At 42.8% G+C, this 17,531-nt stretch overlaps 1 protein-coding gene across 5 annotated transcripts in view; it reads right to left on the bottom strand.

The window, feature by feature from the left end:
- tmem67 (transmembrane protein 67) overlaps nt 1-17,531 on the bottom strand; it is a 110,807-nt gene that overhangs the window by 79,189 nt on the left and 14,087 nt on the right. For 4 of the 5 annotated variants that reach the window (XM_060900187.1, XM_060900188.1, XM_060900190.1 and 1 more), the window contains exon 2: nt 4,537-4,625. In XM_060900187.1, coding sequence (XP_060756170.1) covers nt 4,537-4,625 — 89 coding nt within the window. Of the gene's footprint in view, nt 1-4,536; nt 4,626-9,647; nt 9,806-17,531 lie in introns of all 5 variants that reach the window. The other variant, XM_060900189.1, reaches the window with a different exon arrangement.

The raw sequence follows: 17,531 nt of genomic DNA, 5'->3' as shown, positions 1-17,531 counted from the left end.
CCCCCTCCTGAGGCACCAGACGGTTTGCCAGAATTTCTTCAAGGCCGACCGATAGTCCTCCTTCATGGCCTCACCGAACTCCTCCCAGTTCCGAGTTTTTGCCTCTGCAACTGCCTGAGCTGTGGCATGCCTGGCCTGCCGATACCCATCAGCTGCCTCAGGAGTCCCGGAGGCCAACATGGCCTGATAGGACTCCTTCTTCAGCTTGACAGCATCCCTTACTTCCGGTGTCCACCACCGGGTTTGGGGATTGCCGCCATGACAGGCACCGGAGACCTTGTGGCCACAGCTCCGAACAGCCGCGTCGACAATGGAGGCAGAGAACATGGTCCACTCAGATTCAATGTCCCCCGCCTCCCTCGGAAGCTGGGAGAAGCTCTGCCAGAGGTGGGAGTTAAAAGACCTCCCCGACAGAGTGCTCGGCCAGACGTTCCCAGCAGACGCTCACCATACATTTGGGCCTGCCAGGCCTGTCCGGCTTCCTCCTCCGCCAGCGGATCCAACTCACCACCAGGTGGTGATCAGTTGACAGCTCAGCCCCTCTCTTCACCCGAGTGTCCAAGACATAGGGCTGGAGATTCGATGAAACGACAACAAAGTCGATCATCGACCTCTGACCTAAGGTGTCCTGGTGCCACGTGCACTTATGGACACCCCTATGCTCAAACATGGTGTTTGTTATGGACAAACTGTGACTAGCACAGAAGTCCAATAACAAAACACCACTTGGGTTCAGATCGGGGAGGCCGTTCCTCCCAATCACGCCCCTCCAGGTGTCACTTTCGTCGCCCACGTGAGCGTTGAAGTCCCCCAGTAGAACAATGGAGTCCCCAGTCTGAGCACCTCTCAGTACCTCTCCCAGGTACTCGAAGAAGGCCGGATACTCTATACTGCTATTTGGCCCGTAGGCACAAACAACAGCAAGAGCCCTCTCCCCGATCCTAAGGCGCAGAGAGGCGACCCTCTCATTCACTGGGGTAAACTCCAACAGATGGCAGCTGAGCTGGGAAGCTATAAGCAAGCCCACACCAGCCCGCCGCCGTTCACCATGGGCGACTCCAGAGAAGTGGAGAGTCCAGCCCCTCTCAAGGAACTGGTTTCCGGAGCCCAAGCTGTGCGTGGAGGTGAGCCTGACCATCTCTAGCCGGTACCTCTCAACCTCCCGCACAAGCTCAGGCTCTTTCCCCCCTAGCGAAGTGACATTCCATGTCCCAACAGCTAGCCGCTGTGTTCAGGGATCAGGTCATCGAGGCCCCTGCCTTCGACTGCCGCCCAATCCACACTGCACCAGCCCCCTACGGCTACCTCTGTGGGTGGTGAACCCACAGGAGGTCGGGCCTACGTCACCGCTTCGAGCTGAGCCCGGCTGGGCCCCGCGGGCAAAGGCCCGGCCACCAAGCGCTCACATATGAGCCCCAACCCCGGGCCTGGCTCCAGGGTGGGGCCCCGGCTGCGCCATGCCTGGCGACGTCATGGTCCTTGATAGATTGTTATCCATAAGGGGTTTTGGTGAACTGCTCTTAGTCTGCCTGTCACCTAGGACCTGTCTGCCTTGGGAGACCCTAACAGGGGCGTAATGCCCCCAACAACATAGCTCCTAGGATCATTCAAGCACACAAACCCCTCCACCACAATAAGGTGGCAGTTCTAGGAGGGGTCATCTGGAGTCATTATTCATAAACTGCAAACCGTTTTATGCTCCGCGAGAGTTTTCCTTGTTTATTCTGGTTGGAGCCTACATCCCCCCTCAGGCGGGTATTAATGAGGCGTTACAACACCTGGCTGACCAGATAAACAACATGGAGAAAAAACACCCGGACTCTTTGCTCATTGTTTTGGGGGACTTTAACAGAGCAACCCTCAGCCATGAACTGCCAAAATATAAACAGCACATTAAGTGTTCCACCAGGGACACTAACACTCTGGACCATTGTTACACTGTTTTAAAGGACTCATACCACTCTGTCCCCCGTGCAGCCTTGGGACTATCTGATCACTGTATGGTTCATCTTATCCCGTCCTACAGGCAGAAGCTGAAAGCTGCTAAGCCTGTAGTTAAGACGGTGAGGAGATGGTCCGATGAGGCCAAAGTGGAACAACAAGCCTGCTTTGACTGCACTGATTGGAGTGTTTTTGAGGCTGCAGCCTCAGACCTGCATGAACTGACTGATACTGTGACATCTTACATCAGTTTTTGTGAGGATGTGTGTGTGCCTACCAAAACCTTCCGTATATACAACAACAATAAACCCTGGTTCACTGCAAAACTCAGGCAACTTCGACAGAACAAAGAGGCCTACAAAAGTGGAGACAGAGTTCTGTATAATCAGACCAGAAACACACTGACAATGGAGGTGAAAGCAGCGAAGAGGAGCTATGCTGATAAGATTAAAAACAGTCTTTCAGCAAACGATCCGACGTCAGTGTGGAGAGGCCTGCAGAACATTACTGACTATAGAAGACCATCCCCCAACACTGCAGTGAACCATCAACTGGCTGACGAGCTGAATGTGTTTTACTGCAGATGCGACACATTCACACCTCTCCCCCCTTCAGTCATGAAAAACCCATTTACACCCCCTGTCATTCTGCCACCCCCCGCCTCTGACCCCCCACCAGCACTCAAGATCTGTGAAGAGGATGTCTGTCAGCTTTTCCGCAGACAGAAGATCAGGAAGGCACCTGGCCCAGATGGTGTGTCACCCTCTTGTCTGAAGGTCTGTGCTGACCAGCTGGCTCCTATCTTCACCCAGATCTTTAATAGATCCCTGGAGCTGTGTGAAGTCCCCTCATGCTTCAAACGCTCCACAATAATCCCGGTTCCTTAGAAAACCAATATCACAGGACTGAATGACTACAGGCCTGTTGCCCTCACATCTGTAGTCATGAAGTCCTTCGAGAGACTGGTGTTGTCACACCTGAAGGACATCACAGACCCCCTGCTGGACCCCCTGCAGTTTGCCTACTGGGCAAACAGGTCAGTGGATGATGCAATAAATATGGGTCTACACTACATCCTGCAACACCTTGACACTGCAGGGACGTACGCCAGGATCCTGTTCGGCATTCAACACCATTGTTCCAGACATCCTCCACACCAAGCTCACTGTGCCCTCCTCCACCCGTCAGTGGATTACAAACTTTCTGACTGACAGGAAGCAGCAGGTGAGGATGGGGAGCATCATATCCAGCACTCGGACTATCAGCACTGGCGCCCCCCAAGGGTGTGTGCTCTCCCCACTGCTCTTCTCCCTTTATACCAACGACTGCACCTCAAGAGACCCATCCATTAAACTCCTGAAATTTGCGGACGATACAATGGTTATCGGCCTCATCCGAGATGGTGACGAGTCTGCATACAGACGGGAGGTTGAACGGCTGGTCTGTTGGTGCAGTCAGAACAATCTGGAGCTGAACACGCTCAGAACTGTGGAGATGACAATGGACTTTAGGAGGAGCCCCCCCCCACTCTGCTGCCCATCACCATCACCAACAACATTGTGACTGCTGTTGAAAGCTTCAGGTTTCTGGGTTCCACAATCTCTCGGGACTTGAAGTGGGAGACCAACACAGTCACTATCATCAAAAAGGCTCAGCAGAGGTTGTACTTTCTGCGCCAGCTCAGGAAGCTCAACCTGCCTAAGGAGCTGCTGACACAATTCTACTCTGCCATCATTCAGTCTGTTCTTTGCTCTTCCATCACTGTTTGGTTTGGATCGGTCACCAAACAGGAGAAGAACAGACTGCAACGGACAATAAGGTCTGCAGAGAAAATTATTGGTGTCAACCTGCCCTCCATCCAAGACCTGTACCTGTCCAGAGTCAGGAAACGGGCAGGTAACATCTCTGCGGACCCATCACACCCTGGTCACAAACTGTTTAAACTTCTCCCCTCAGGGAGGCGATATAGATCACTGTATGCAAAAACAACCAGACACAAGAATAGTTTCTTCCCTCAGGCTGTCTCTGTGATGAACAGCTAAAATCCGGATTCATATATCAGTAATATCACTTGCAAAATATCTGCACACTCGTACTGTCATTCTGTGCTCACTGTTACTTATATTATATTTATACTTATTTATATTTACTATTTCATCTTTGCACTATGCACCATATTGCACCAAAAGGGAAAATCCTTTCTGTGATGAACAGCTAAAATCCAGATTCATATATCAGTAATATCACTTGTAAAATATCTGCACACTCATACTGTCATTCTGTGCACACTGTATACTTTAACTTTGTATACTTTTTTATTTATCTATTTCATACTTGACTTACCTGGATTAGTTTGCACTATGCACCTATTGCATTGCACCTCTTTTTTTTTTTTGTTTGTTTGTGTATATGCTTTTTATCTGTTTTTGTACTATGAGAGCTAACTGAAACCGGAGTCAAATTCCTCGTGTGTGTCCACATACCTGGCAATAAATGTGTTTCTGATTCTGAGTCCTTAATATTAGGGCATGAGTCAGACTCGAGTACTACAAGCCTGCTTCTAGTTTGCTTGTTCGTAAGCATATGAGCTCATACCAGTTTGGTGTCTGTGCATTTTTGGCAGGTAATGTATCCGCCGTTGCTGTTCAGGATCTTGAAACCTGTCTGACACTCACAGCTCAAACCTGTTGAAGAGAGTACATAGCATTAGATGTTGCAATATATTGACAAAACTGATTTTTTTTTTTAAATAATGTGTTTCAGTCTCTATGTTTATATGTACAAAATATTCAACTTTCTGACCCAATTCCAAAAAAGACAAATATTCCTTCTCAGCTGTTTACATAACTAATGAAAAGGAATATTCCATTCATATTTCTATTTTACATGCAGCCTTGCAGACTTCGATTAAGATAAAATGCCCCCATGGTGGTTTGTGTACAATGCACAGAGCTGACCGTAAACAGGCAAGAGGCCATGTGTCGCAAGCTGCCATAAAAACCCCAATTGAGACACATATTCCTTATGTCCAAAGAATGCTCCGAAACCCCGAATAATATCAGCATATCCCACGTGTCTTAACTGGAAAATACTAAATTTGCAATAAGGCCAAATTCCAAACAGAACAGAATGTCCAAATGGAATATTGTCATATTCAGAACAATAGTGGAATATGTACATGTAAACATACGGAGTGTCTAACCGGTTACGCCAACTTGCTGATTTTGTGACTGGATTTGGAAACTTTTCAGACTTTTTCAACTTTTTAGGTCAAAATTATTTCCAATGACCAAACACTAATTATTATTATGTATAATATTGAAATAATACTGCATGCTCATTCTCCATTCGGGACAGTGGTGTAATACACGTAGGATAAGCAACATGATAATATTGCACGCTATCAATAAAGCCGCTAGAAGGGAATAGAATACATGTTTTTGTTCCATGGAAAAACTGGCCCGTATGTATAATAATTCCCAAAATTTCACTCTGGTAACGTCACTCCCAGTGTTTTCCTGCTGACTAGACGCACGTTGTCAAAATGGTGAACCGGTTTAAAATAAAAATTCTTTTAATGAACTTGCGTTTTTGTTTTTTTGTGTGTGTGGATGTGTCCATATGATATACAGTAAATCCTCTAATACTGGCCTGTATTCTATTACTGGCCGGGACTCTAATATTGGCCGGTCTCGCTGTCGGAGGAGGTAAATAATGGCCGGACTCTAATACAGGCCGGGGCTATAACCAACGATGTTTCTGAGATCATAGTGGCCTTACACAATCGTTCCGATCTGAAAGACAATTGTGATCAGTGGCGCCGCCAGGCGTATGGCCGTACGCACTAGGCGTACCTTGGGGAGAGAGATATTTTTTTTAATTATAATTGTTACCTGAATGCTTTGGCAATGCAACATAATTTGAGAGAGAGAGAGAGAGAGAGAGAGAGAGAGAGACGTGTGTGTGCCGGCGCATTTGTGTGCTTCAGGAGTGGGCGGGGTGTGCGTGACCAAGAAAGCTCATTGGTCAATGCAGATATACTTTTCTTGCACCACTGAGATTCTCTCCAGTTTTGAGAAACGGAGACAGACAATCGTCAGTAGTCAGAGCTTGTGCGAGAATTTATTGAGAAGCGAGTCAAAAATGAGTAAATGAACCCTGAAACAAACGAGCTTGTTTCAGACTTTTACGAAAAAGTCCAAAAGCAGTGATCCAGGGGTGTCATCTGCTTGCCAGTCCTCTCCAGTATCAGCTAGTAACACGGCACCGGCAGCTTCCACTCCTCCGCAACCTAGCAGCAGTACGCTGCAGCTGGATGCTAGCTCAGTTCCTTTGAGGGAATTGCCTTCATCTACCTCTGAGTTTGAAACTAGCCATACATCCAGTGAATTTCATATAAGAACACCTACATCTCCTCATGTCCCTTACGATCAGAAGTAGATGGTTGCTCCACCTTGCTGACAAATGAGCCATCAGATAGCTTTACTAATGAGCCACGAGTCAGCCCGCTATCACTGACATCAGATTTATCAGACAGAGGTAAACTTCAACCAGATGCCTTAAAATGTGCACCGGACTCTGTAAAGCTCAATGTCCTAAAGAACCGCTTCAAACCAGACAGAGGGTGGGTGGCTCCTTCTACTCTGATTTTCGGTAAACTCAGAAAAATACCCGAGGAGTTTTTCAGCGAGTCTATGTACCCCACGTTGCGCTACAGTGTGTGTCAGAGTCGTGCGTGCGGTAGTGCTGAGCAAGTTCACTAGATTCTAATCGAGGCTATAAAGAGTTTATTGTTTATTGTCGTGTGTAGTTCACATATGTTGTTCAAATATCAGCCGGTGTTCATGGAAGGCTATTGTTCAATTTCAAGTTAAAGTTCTATCGTTGTTTTGTGTATAAGCCTATAGATCGACTCTTCATAGAAACTGCAGCACGCAAGCGTTTTTTTTTTGGGGGGGGGGGGGGGGGGGGGGGGGGATTACACCGCTAGTGCGTACCTTACAGTTCAACCCTGCTGGAAAGGATGTCTGAATTACCGGTATTTGTTGATAATGTTCTGTATACCGTTATGGTAACTGTACTTTTTCAATAAATGAACCTATTTTATAGGTTCAAATAGACACAAAATCTCGTTTTTATTCATTCCACTGGTAGTCTGTTTTGCTCAAATAGAAATAGAGGCCTGCCTCTAATTCTGGCCTCCTTCCAATAATGGCCTGGACCAAGATGCACTTGAGTGAAATAAAGGCCCCGGCCTATATTAGAGGATTTACGGTAAATAACATGACACGGTGGTGCGAAGATATGAAGTTTATCCTCTCGTGTTGAAAACATTTTCACTCGTTCATAGACATTCATTCACCAGTCGAAGATAAACTTCATATCTTCACACAACTGTGTAGTTCTGATACAACTCTATTTTATTGTGTTCTAATGTCTTCAGAAAATCTGAATTCTTCATTTTTTGGTATGCAAATTAGTCAGTTGCATCATTTGTTGTCGAGCAGCGACTTCTTGAGCGTGCATCTACTTTCCCCTGAAAAGAGATGACATCACTGTGTCAAAAAACAAAAGCAAGCAACACACAAACACACACACACACACACAGTATATCAACTAATGCTACCGTTCCTAGATATATAAAATAATGCTACCGTTCCTAGATATAGGAAAGTCAGCAAATATTCCAGTCACAAAAAACGTGTCATCCGTGTCCAGTCACAGGGGAAGAAAATGTTTCACATTTCTTTATTTCAAAAGAAAACTTCATTTATTTATTTATTTTATTTCTTCAAACAATATTTATGGATAATCTGCTAAATATTTCTTTAAATCATGGACATTAAAGATGAAATGATTATGTAAACCCGGACCAATGAAAAGTAACATCATTTCATGGACTGACCCATATACAAACTAATGCTACCGTTCATAGATATATAACCTATTGCTAACATTCCTAGATATACAACCTAATGCTACCGTTCCTAGATATATAACCTAATGCGACCGTTCCTACATATATAAACTAATGCTACCGTTCCTAGATATATAAAATAATGCTACCGTTCCTAGATATACAAATTAATGCTACCATTCCTAGATATACAAAATAATGCTACCGTTCCTAGATATATATCCTAATGCTTCCGTTCCTAGATATACTAATTAATGCTACCGTTCCTAGATATACAAACTACTGCTACCGTTCCTAGATATACAAACTACTGCTACCATTCCTAGATATACAGCCTAATGCTACCATTCCTAGATATACAAACTAATGCTACCGTTCCTAGATATACAGCCTAATACTACCATTCCTAGATATACAAACTAATGCTACCGTTCCTAGATACACAAACTAATGCTACCGTTCCTAGATACACAAACTAATGCTACCGTTCCTAGATACACAAACTAATGCTACCGTTCCTAGATACACAAACTAATGCTACCGTTCCTAGATATACAACCTAATGCTACCGTTCCTAGATATACAACCTAATGCTACCGTTCCTAGATATATAACCAAATGCGACCATTCCTACATATATAAACTAATGCTACCGTTCCTAGATATATAAACTAATGCTACCGTTCCTAGATATATAACCAAATGCGACCGTTGCTAGATATACAAACTAATGCTACCGTTCCTAGATATACAAACTAATGCTACCGTTCATAGATATACAACCTAATGCTACCGTTCCTAGATATACAACCTAATGCGACCGTTCCTACATATATAAACTAATGCTACCGTTCCTAGATATATAAAATAATGCTACCGTTCCTAGATATATATCCTAATGCTTCCATTCCTAGATATACTAATTAATGCTACCGTTCCTAGATATACAAACTACTGCTACCGTTCCTAGATATATAACCTAATGCTACCGTTCCTAGATATACAAACTAATGCTACCGTTCCTAGATATATAACCTAATTGTAGCGGCCAAAGTAGAATTCATATATAGACTAGGTCGATTTTCAGATAATGTGACACCCCCAGGCATTTTTGAGTAAAAGTTGGCAAACAAACTTTTCTAAAAGTATTTTTTGTGCTGAATCCATTTTTGCTGTTTGCCAAGCTGTATCTCTTATGTGGAAGTCTGTAGAGCACAAAATCTAAGACAACCTCTAAAATTTCAGTAAATTCCGTTTTTTTTATTTTACATCATGTACAACAATAATGATCAAATCTAGGAGGTTTATTTGTAGTGAGAATTATGGTACTTGTATGTGACAAGGACAATTGCACTTTCATTTCTTATTGTTGTCCTGAATATGTCTTCTTTTATCCCTATATTTCAAGCAGACAAATAGAAAATCTTACATTCCTGAGTCATTTCATTGAGGATGCAAGGAAACTGTTGCCATCACATCAGAGTTTGTAAATTAACTTCAAACTTATCCACAAGAACTTTAATTCAAAATAAAATCACTTTTTGCCATCATTTCTATTTCCATACAGTGTTTAAATATTGCTAATCATAGGGCTGGGCAATATATTGATATTTAAGATGTATCAAGATGGACAAGTATCTCGATATGGATTTTGAGATGTCGAATTAATCAAGAAAAAAAAATTACTTTTTGGAATTACAGAGGTTTGGTCACCCTATCACTCTGTAACACCTCAAAACACTGTTAGTTGAAAGATAAGTAGCATTTAATATTGTGCAGTAGCATTTACTTGATTGCGTTTTCACATATTTCCACTGCATGCCTTCGGTTGGCTACTCCAGCGACTTCACTCAAACTGCCCGTGCTTCGATCGCCCATGCTGCAGTAGCTTCAAAGAACATCATCACCTCCTCACAGGCATAGGTCGAGGCGAACTGGATGACCAAACTGCAAAAGATGCTGAATTATTTGTGTGTAAGGTGTATCGGGCTCACAATGTAACCAGCGTGAACAAGGCAAGGGAACTCCTATTTGTACAGTCCCGAGCTCCAGAGAGTCTTCCACCAACCAGTGATGCACTGTCATTTCATATACGTCGGGCACATTACCAATCTGCTTTGTGGCGCCAAGCAAACAAGCCATATCCTGTCCTTCCTCCTCCAGAGAAAATGGGATGGAGACTGGAAGGTTCTACACTAGTGCCCATCTTGATGTCACTTCCTCCAGTCCCAGACTACTGTTTGGAACTGATCAGCTGCAGCTGCACCTCAAGATGTATGAGTGCACGATGTATGTGCAAAAAGTCCCATTTACGTTGCTCTGCTGCATGTAAGTGTAAAACAAGTGATGCAGAATGTAGCAATTGCTGAACTTTAGTTTAGTTAACTTCATTTTAAGATCATTGGCCAGGCATGATATCACAGTCTTTGGTATTTTTGCTGTTTTGTGAAAATTAGTCATATTGGAGAATCTTGTCATGTTGTTGTTTATAGTTTTATGTTAATATATGTTTATATGTTAAACCATCATCCTAGTTACATTACATAGTTACAGATCATTTATGTACATATGATTTTGATGTTCCTATATGGATGCATTCAAGTAAAAAAAAAAAATCAAAGTTCTGGAGGCGCCGTGGCTTGGTTGGCTGGGATGCCATAACATAAATCCGGGGACCCAGGTTTGAGTCTGACCCAAGGTCATTTCCCGATCCTTCCCCATCTCGCTCTCCCAATCATTTCCTCTCGCCCTCTAAATGTCCTACATAAAGGCTAAAAAGACCAAAAAAAAAAAAATATATATATATATATATATATATATATATCAGCTGGATAGTACAGTGGTAATGCTCACTGACTATGACGCAGGAGATCGGGGTTCGAATCCCGGTCGGGGCAAAACATCATCCAGTAAGGGTCCTTAGGCAAAAACCCCTCATGATATATCAGCCTACCTCAGGAATGAGTGAAAACATAACTGATAGAGTCATACCGGCTCAGACGTCGCCCGGGTCAACAAGGTCTGCGTCAGTTGCTAGGGAACCAGGGCAAACTGATGAGAAATGGGCTACTGGAACAAGACATCGATGGACGAGGACAGAAAATACGGATTTGCTGGAATGCTACTATACAAGCAATCCCAGAGAGAGGGGATACATGCAGAGAATGTGGGACCATTGGATACTTCGAAACCCACAATCAAGGCTAACAAAGAAACAGCTATTAGCCCAGTGTTCCAACATCCATAATCGAAATCTGCTATCACAACTAGAGATTAATGAAATACAACAACGATGCTACGGCAAGGGGGAGCCAGGAAGACAGGTCAGCGGGGAGATGTCATCATCCCCACAACCAGAGATTGGGTACCAAGCCCCAACAGCTAACAGCCTCAACACAAGAGCTGCTGACCTGAGAAGGAAGATCGTGACCCAACTGGAAACCTGGAGCCCCCGACGAATACCGAAGCTGAGTTGCCAAGTACCTTCAGAAGATCTACTAGTAGATGTGAATGCTGCTCTGAAGACAATCTCCACAAGAACCATCACTGAGACCAACAAGAACCAACAAGCTGATACACAGTACAGCAACAGTAATCATGGAGATGCTTGGACACAAGGTGGGCTCGGGACATAACAAACAGTATCCACCATGGAAGAGACGATTAGAGGCCAAGATAAAGGCAGCAAGGAGAGAAGTTAGCCAGCTAGCTGAACTACAGAAAGGGAACATGGTGAATAAAGGGGCGCCCAGGAAGTACAACTCACTCTCCATACCAGAGGCACTCGAAACTGCCAAACAGCGACTAACAGCTCTGGCCACCCGGTTGAGGAGATACACCAAGGAAGGAGAGGCCAGGAGAATAAACAAGCTGTTCTCCACTGAACCAGCCAAGGTGTACTCTCAATGGCAGGGGAACAACAACCGGTCAGACCCACCAAGAGCTGAGGTGGAAAAATACTGGAAAGACATATGGGAAAGAAAGGCATCACACAACACCGATGCCCAATGGTTAGTGGACCTAAGAGCTGACCACAGCAACCTCCCAGAACAAGAACCAGTAACCATCTCAATGGCAGACGTCCAAGAAAGAGTGTCAAAGATGAAGAGCTGGACAGCACCAGGCCCCGATATGATCCATACGTACTGGCTGAAGAAGCTAACTGCACTCCATGAACGCCTAGCAGCACAGATGAACCAGCTGCTGAGGGATGGAACCCACCCAGAATGGCTAACCCAAGGCAGGACAGTCCTAATCATGAAGGACCCCCAGAAGGGACCCATCCCATCCAACTACCGGCCAATTACCTGTCTCTGCACAACATGGAAGGCCCTGTCAGGCATCATTGCGGCAAAAATGAGTAAGCATGTGGCTCAATACATGAGCGAGGCACAGAAAGGAATTGGCAGTAACACCAGAGGAGCCAAGCACCAGCTACTGGCCGATAGAACAGTCGCCCGAGACTGTAAGAAGAGACAGACCAACCTGTGCACTGCCTGGATTGACTACAAGAAAGCCTACGACTCAATGCCACACACATGGATACTGGAATGTCTGGAACTGTATAAGATCAACAGGAACCTAAGGACCTTCATACAGAACTCAATGGAAATGTGGAAGACAACCCTAGAGGCCAACTCAAAACCCATTGCCCAAGTCAACATCAAGTGCGGCATATACCAAGGAGATGCGCTATCACCACTGCTGTTCTGCATAGGCCTGAACCCCCTCAGTCAGATCATCACGAAGAGCGGCTACGGGTACCGATTCCGTAGTGGGGCAACAATCAGCCACCTGCTCTACATGGATGACATCAAGCTGTATGCCAGGAACGAGCGAGAAATAGACTCGCTGATCCACACCACCCGGATCTACAGCGATGACATAGGGATGTCATTCGGATTGGACAAGTGTGGCCGGATGGTCTCAAAGAGAGGCAAGATGATCCAGACTGAAGGGATTGACCTACCAGAGGGCAACATAGGTGATATCCAAGACAGCTACAAGTACCTTGGCATCCCACAGGCTAATGGAAACCATGAAGAGGCCACAAGGAAGTCAACCACAGCCAAATACCTCCAGAGAGTAAGGCAGGTCCTGAAAAGTCAGCTGAATGGTAAAAACAAGGTCCGAGCCATCAACATGTACGCACTACCAGTCATCAGATACCCCGCTGGTATCATAAACTGGCCAAAGGAGGAGATAGAAGCCACAGATATCAAGACTAGAAAGCTCCTCACCATGCATGGAGGGTTCCACCCCAAGTCCAGCACCCTGAGACTATACACTAAGCGGAAAGAGGGAGGCCGAGGGCTAGTGAGCGTCAAGACCACGGTCCAGGATGAAACATCGAAAATCCGAGAATACATCAGAAAGATGGCCCCAAAGGATGAACTGCTAAGTGAATGTCTCAGGCAGCAGAACCCTGATGAGAGTGCAGAGGAGGAGGAGGAACGGACAACCTGGAGAGACAAACCCCTACATGGCATGTACCACCGTCAGATAGAGGAAGTGGCTGATATCAAGAAATCCTACCAGTGGCTGGATAATGCAGGACTGACAGACAGCACAGAGGCACTAATCATGGCAGCGCAAGAACAGGCCATAAGCACAAGAGCCATAGAGGCCAGGATCCACCAGAGTAGATCAGACCCAAGATGCAGACTGTGCAAAGAAGCCCCTGAAACAGTCCAGCACATAGTAGCAGGGTGTAAGATGCTACATCAAGACGCTGGATCAGCGTACATGGAGAGGCACAACCAAGTGGCTGGGATAGTATACAGGAACATCTGCAACCAGTATGGAATAGAAGTACCCAAGTCCCAATGGGCCATACCACAGAAGGTGGCTGAGAACAACAGGGCCAAGATTCTGTGGGACTTCAGCTTCCAGACTGACAAACAGATCCTGGCTAACCAACCGGACATAGTGGTGGTGGACAAAGAGCAGAAGAGGGTGGTGGTGATAGATGTGGCGATCCCAGCTGACGCCAACATCAGGAAGAAGGAACATGAGAAACTTGAGAAGTATCAAGGGTTGAAAGAGCAGCTGGAACGGATGTGGAAGGTCAAGGGTTGCGTGGTCCCCGTGGTAGTGGGGGCACTTGGGGCAGTAACCCCCAAACTGGGAGAGTGGCTCCAGCAAATCCCAGGAACAACATCTGAAGCCTCAGTCCAGAAGAGCGCAGTCCTAGGAACATCGAAGATACTGCGCAGAACCCTCAAACTCCCAGGCCTCTGGTAGAGGACCCGAGCTTGAGGATGACATGGATACCACCCCCCCGCCGGGGGTGAGAAGGAGATTTTTTTATATATATATATATATATATATATATATATATATATATATATATATATATATATATATATATATATATATATATTAAAAAAATGGATAAAAAGTTCAGTGTTCACCAAAAATATTCTGAGATAAATATTATGTATTTTAAATATTAGCCTATGTTTGTTTTCTGTACCCAATAAATCTTCTGTCGCAATTTAAGATTTTATTTTTGAGCCAGAGCTGAGAAATTTGTTTATTTTTTTAGCCTATGAGACTGCCACTCTACTGAGTTACAAATAAAAAGACTGCCTAAATGGATTCAGCAGAAAGAATTACCCTTTATATAGTCTATTATATAGTCTATAAACTCAAGACCACGAATTTTATAATTTAATATGGTAATTTGGACCACACACACTACCTAAAGTCTGTTTTTGAGAGTTCCTTTCACCCAATTGAAGCCAAATTTGGTACTTATTTAGCCAAGAGGTATATGCAACTTTCTGCTATTTTACTTTTTTCATACTGTACAACATTGAAGAGTTTTATATTGAAATACTCGAAATATGCAAATTATATGCAAATGTGCCCTCTACTGGGCTCCACGTATGAGATACAGCTTGGCAAACAGCAAAAATGGATTCAGCGCAAAAAATATCTTTAGAAAAGTTTGTTTGCCAACTTTTACTCACAAATGCCTGCAACTCCTTATTTAAGCCCCTTTTTACAATTCTGACCTAGTCTAATAGACGTGAATTACAATTTATGTTAAAAGGTATAAATAATTTAATTTGAGTGTGTAATTTCATATAAGTAATTTATTTCATGATTAAAATGATGAATAACATGTGGCAAGGTTAGAAGAATTAGAATTAGAACTAGAAGCATTAGAATTAGAATTCATATATGAAGAATTAGAACTGTCTCATGCTTCTCAAGAATTAGAATTAGAATTCATTCAGCTATATAAGAACGGTCTCGCGCTTCTCAGGGTAGATCTCGAGAAGCCGTGGAAGCAAACAGTTTTTCTTACCTGCTCTTCTCTCTGCATCTTAGAACCTTTGTAATTGTTAAACCGAGGATTAAAGTTCAACTTTCAAGACATTTCAAGTGGATTTATTACCAGGCACATGGACATTGAGAGTGGAAACAGTTACTTTGGGACGGGACAGAGACTTCGTCAGTGTAAGCTATAGCACTTTTCTCAAGGTCTCACTACGAACAAGCCTCTATACTAATGCTACCATTCCTAGATATACAAACTAATGCTACCTACCATTCCTACTTATATAAACTAATGCTATCGTTCCTAGATATACAAACTAATGCTACCGTTCCTACATATATAACCTAATACTACCGTTCCTAGATATATAACCTAACGCTACTGTTCCTAGATATATAAACTAACGCTACTGTTCCTAGATATATAACCTAACGCTACCGTTCCTAGATATACAAACTAATGCTACCGTTCATAGATATGGGTCAGTCCATGAAATGGGGTTACCAAAATGTGACATAGAGGGAGTCACTTAAAACAATTTACAACTGAAAACAACTTTTATTTCCATGAAGCATTGACCATATAAGAAAATATAACATAGTTGTTAAGATAACTCCTGCTCTACAATGTATGATAAAATCCATAAATATTTACCCGGTTGCTAATGTAACAAGGACACGAACAAGCTTTTAAAAATAAAGGAAAAATATTGATAAAATCGATTTTTTGCTTTTATTTGCTTACTTTAAACATTAACACAATAAGAATTCATTAGAAATATTAGTTCAACATCATAAACACTGAAAATATGAAATACTGGTATTTCACAAACTTCATAAAATCTCTAAGATTTGAACAATAACAACAGTCATTAACAGGAAACAGTTTCATCCTATATGGGGTAAATGAGATTATTGAATTCATTACTTTACTTAGTCACACTTATATCTGCACTTCTCTAGAGCACGTGTTGTGGTGTGTGAGATCCCGCGAGAAGTTCTCTCGCGTCAGTTCAGCTGACCTAGATTGAGTAAATAGGTCTCGCAGGTTGTGAACGAACCAGGAAGTGAGTGGATGCTAAGTTAGGATGTGAGAAAAAACATCGATAATTTCTTTTATTGCCGTTTGTTTAAATTTCTTTCTACCTACATCGTTTTATAGTATATTCTTCTTTATATTAAAAACATCAATCATGATTTCAACTCGTTTTATCATTTTTTATAAGCCTGGTTTCTAACGTAACACAGTTGGACATCACAATGTTACGTTCACAACCTATTTTTAGTGGATGAATTCGAAGCTAAATAGTTTATAGAACCTTCTTAACTTTATTATGTGAGTGTAAAACTAAATTGCAAGTACCATGAAACTAATTTTATTGAAATTCTCAGAAAGTAATGAAGGTTTATTTAAGCTCAAAGTCAGCAAATATTCCATGTCACAAAAAACGTGTCATCCGTGTCCAGTCACAGGGGAAGAAAATGTTTCACATTTCTTTATTTCAAAAGAAAACTTCATTTTTTTATTTATTTTATTTCTTCAAACAATATTTATGGATAATCTGCTAAATATTTCTTTAAATCATGGAAATTAAAGATGAAATGATTATGTAAACCCGGACCAATGAAAAGTAACATCATTTCATGGACTGACCCATCTACAAACTAATGCTACCGTTCATAGATATACAAACTAATGCTACCGTTCATAGATATACAAACTAATGCTACCGTTCATAGATATACAAACTAATGCTACCGTTCATAGATATATAAAATAATGCTACCGTTCCTAGATATACAAATTAATGCTACCATTCCTAGATATATAAAATAATGCTACCGTTCCTAGATATATATCCTAATGCTTCTGTTCCTAGATATACTAATTAATGCTACCGTTCCTAGATATACAAACTACTGCTACCGTTCCTGGATATATAACCTAATGCTACCGTTCCTAGATATACAAACTAATGCTACCGTTCCTAGATATATAACCTAATTGTAGTGGCCAAAGTAGAATTCATATAGACGTGAATTACAATTTATGTTAAAAGGTATAAATAATTTCATTTGAGTGTGTAATTTCATATAAGTAATTTATTTCATGATTAAAATGATGAATAACATGTGGCAAGGTTAGAAGAATTAGAAGCATTAGAATTAGAATTCATATATGAAGAATTAGAACTGTCTCACGCTTCTCAAGAATTAGAATTCATTCAGCTATATAAGAACGGTCTCGCGCTTCTCAGGGTAGATCTCGAGAAGCCGTGGAAGCAAACAGTTTTTCTTACCTGACTCTCTGCATCTTAGAACCTTTGTAATTGTTAAACCGAGGATTAAAGTTCAACTTTCAAGACATTTCAAGTGGATTTATTAC

The sequence above is a fragment of the Neoarius graeffei genome, chromosome 19 (genome assembly GCF_027579695.1).
Source record: "Neoarius graeffei isolate fNeoGra1 chromosome 19, fNeoGra1.pri, whole genome shotgun sequence".
NCBI classification, from domain to species: Eukaryota; Metazoa; Chordata; class Actinopteri; order Siluriformes; family Ariidae; genus Neoarius; species Neoarius graeffei.
Note: the sequence above shows the minus strand (reverse complement) of the source record. Positions and strands in the feature narration are given on the sequence as shown.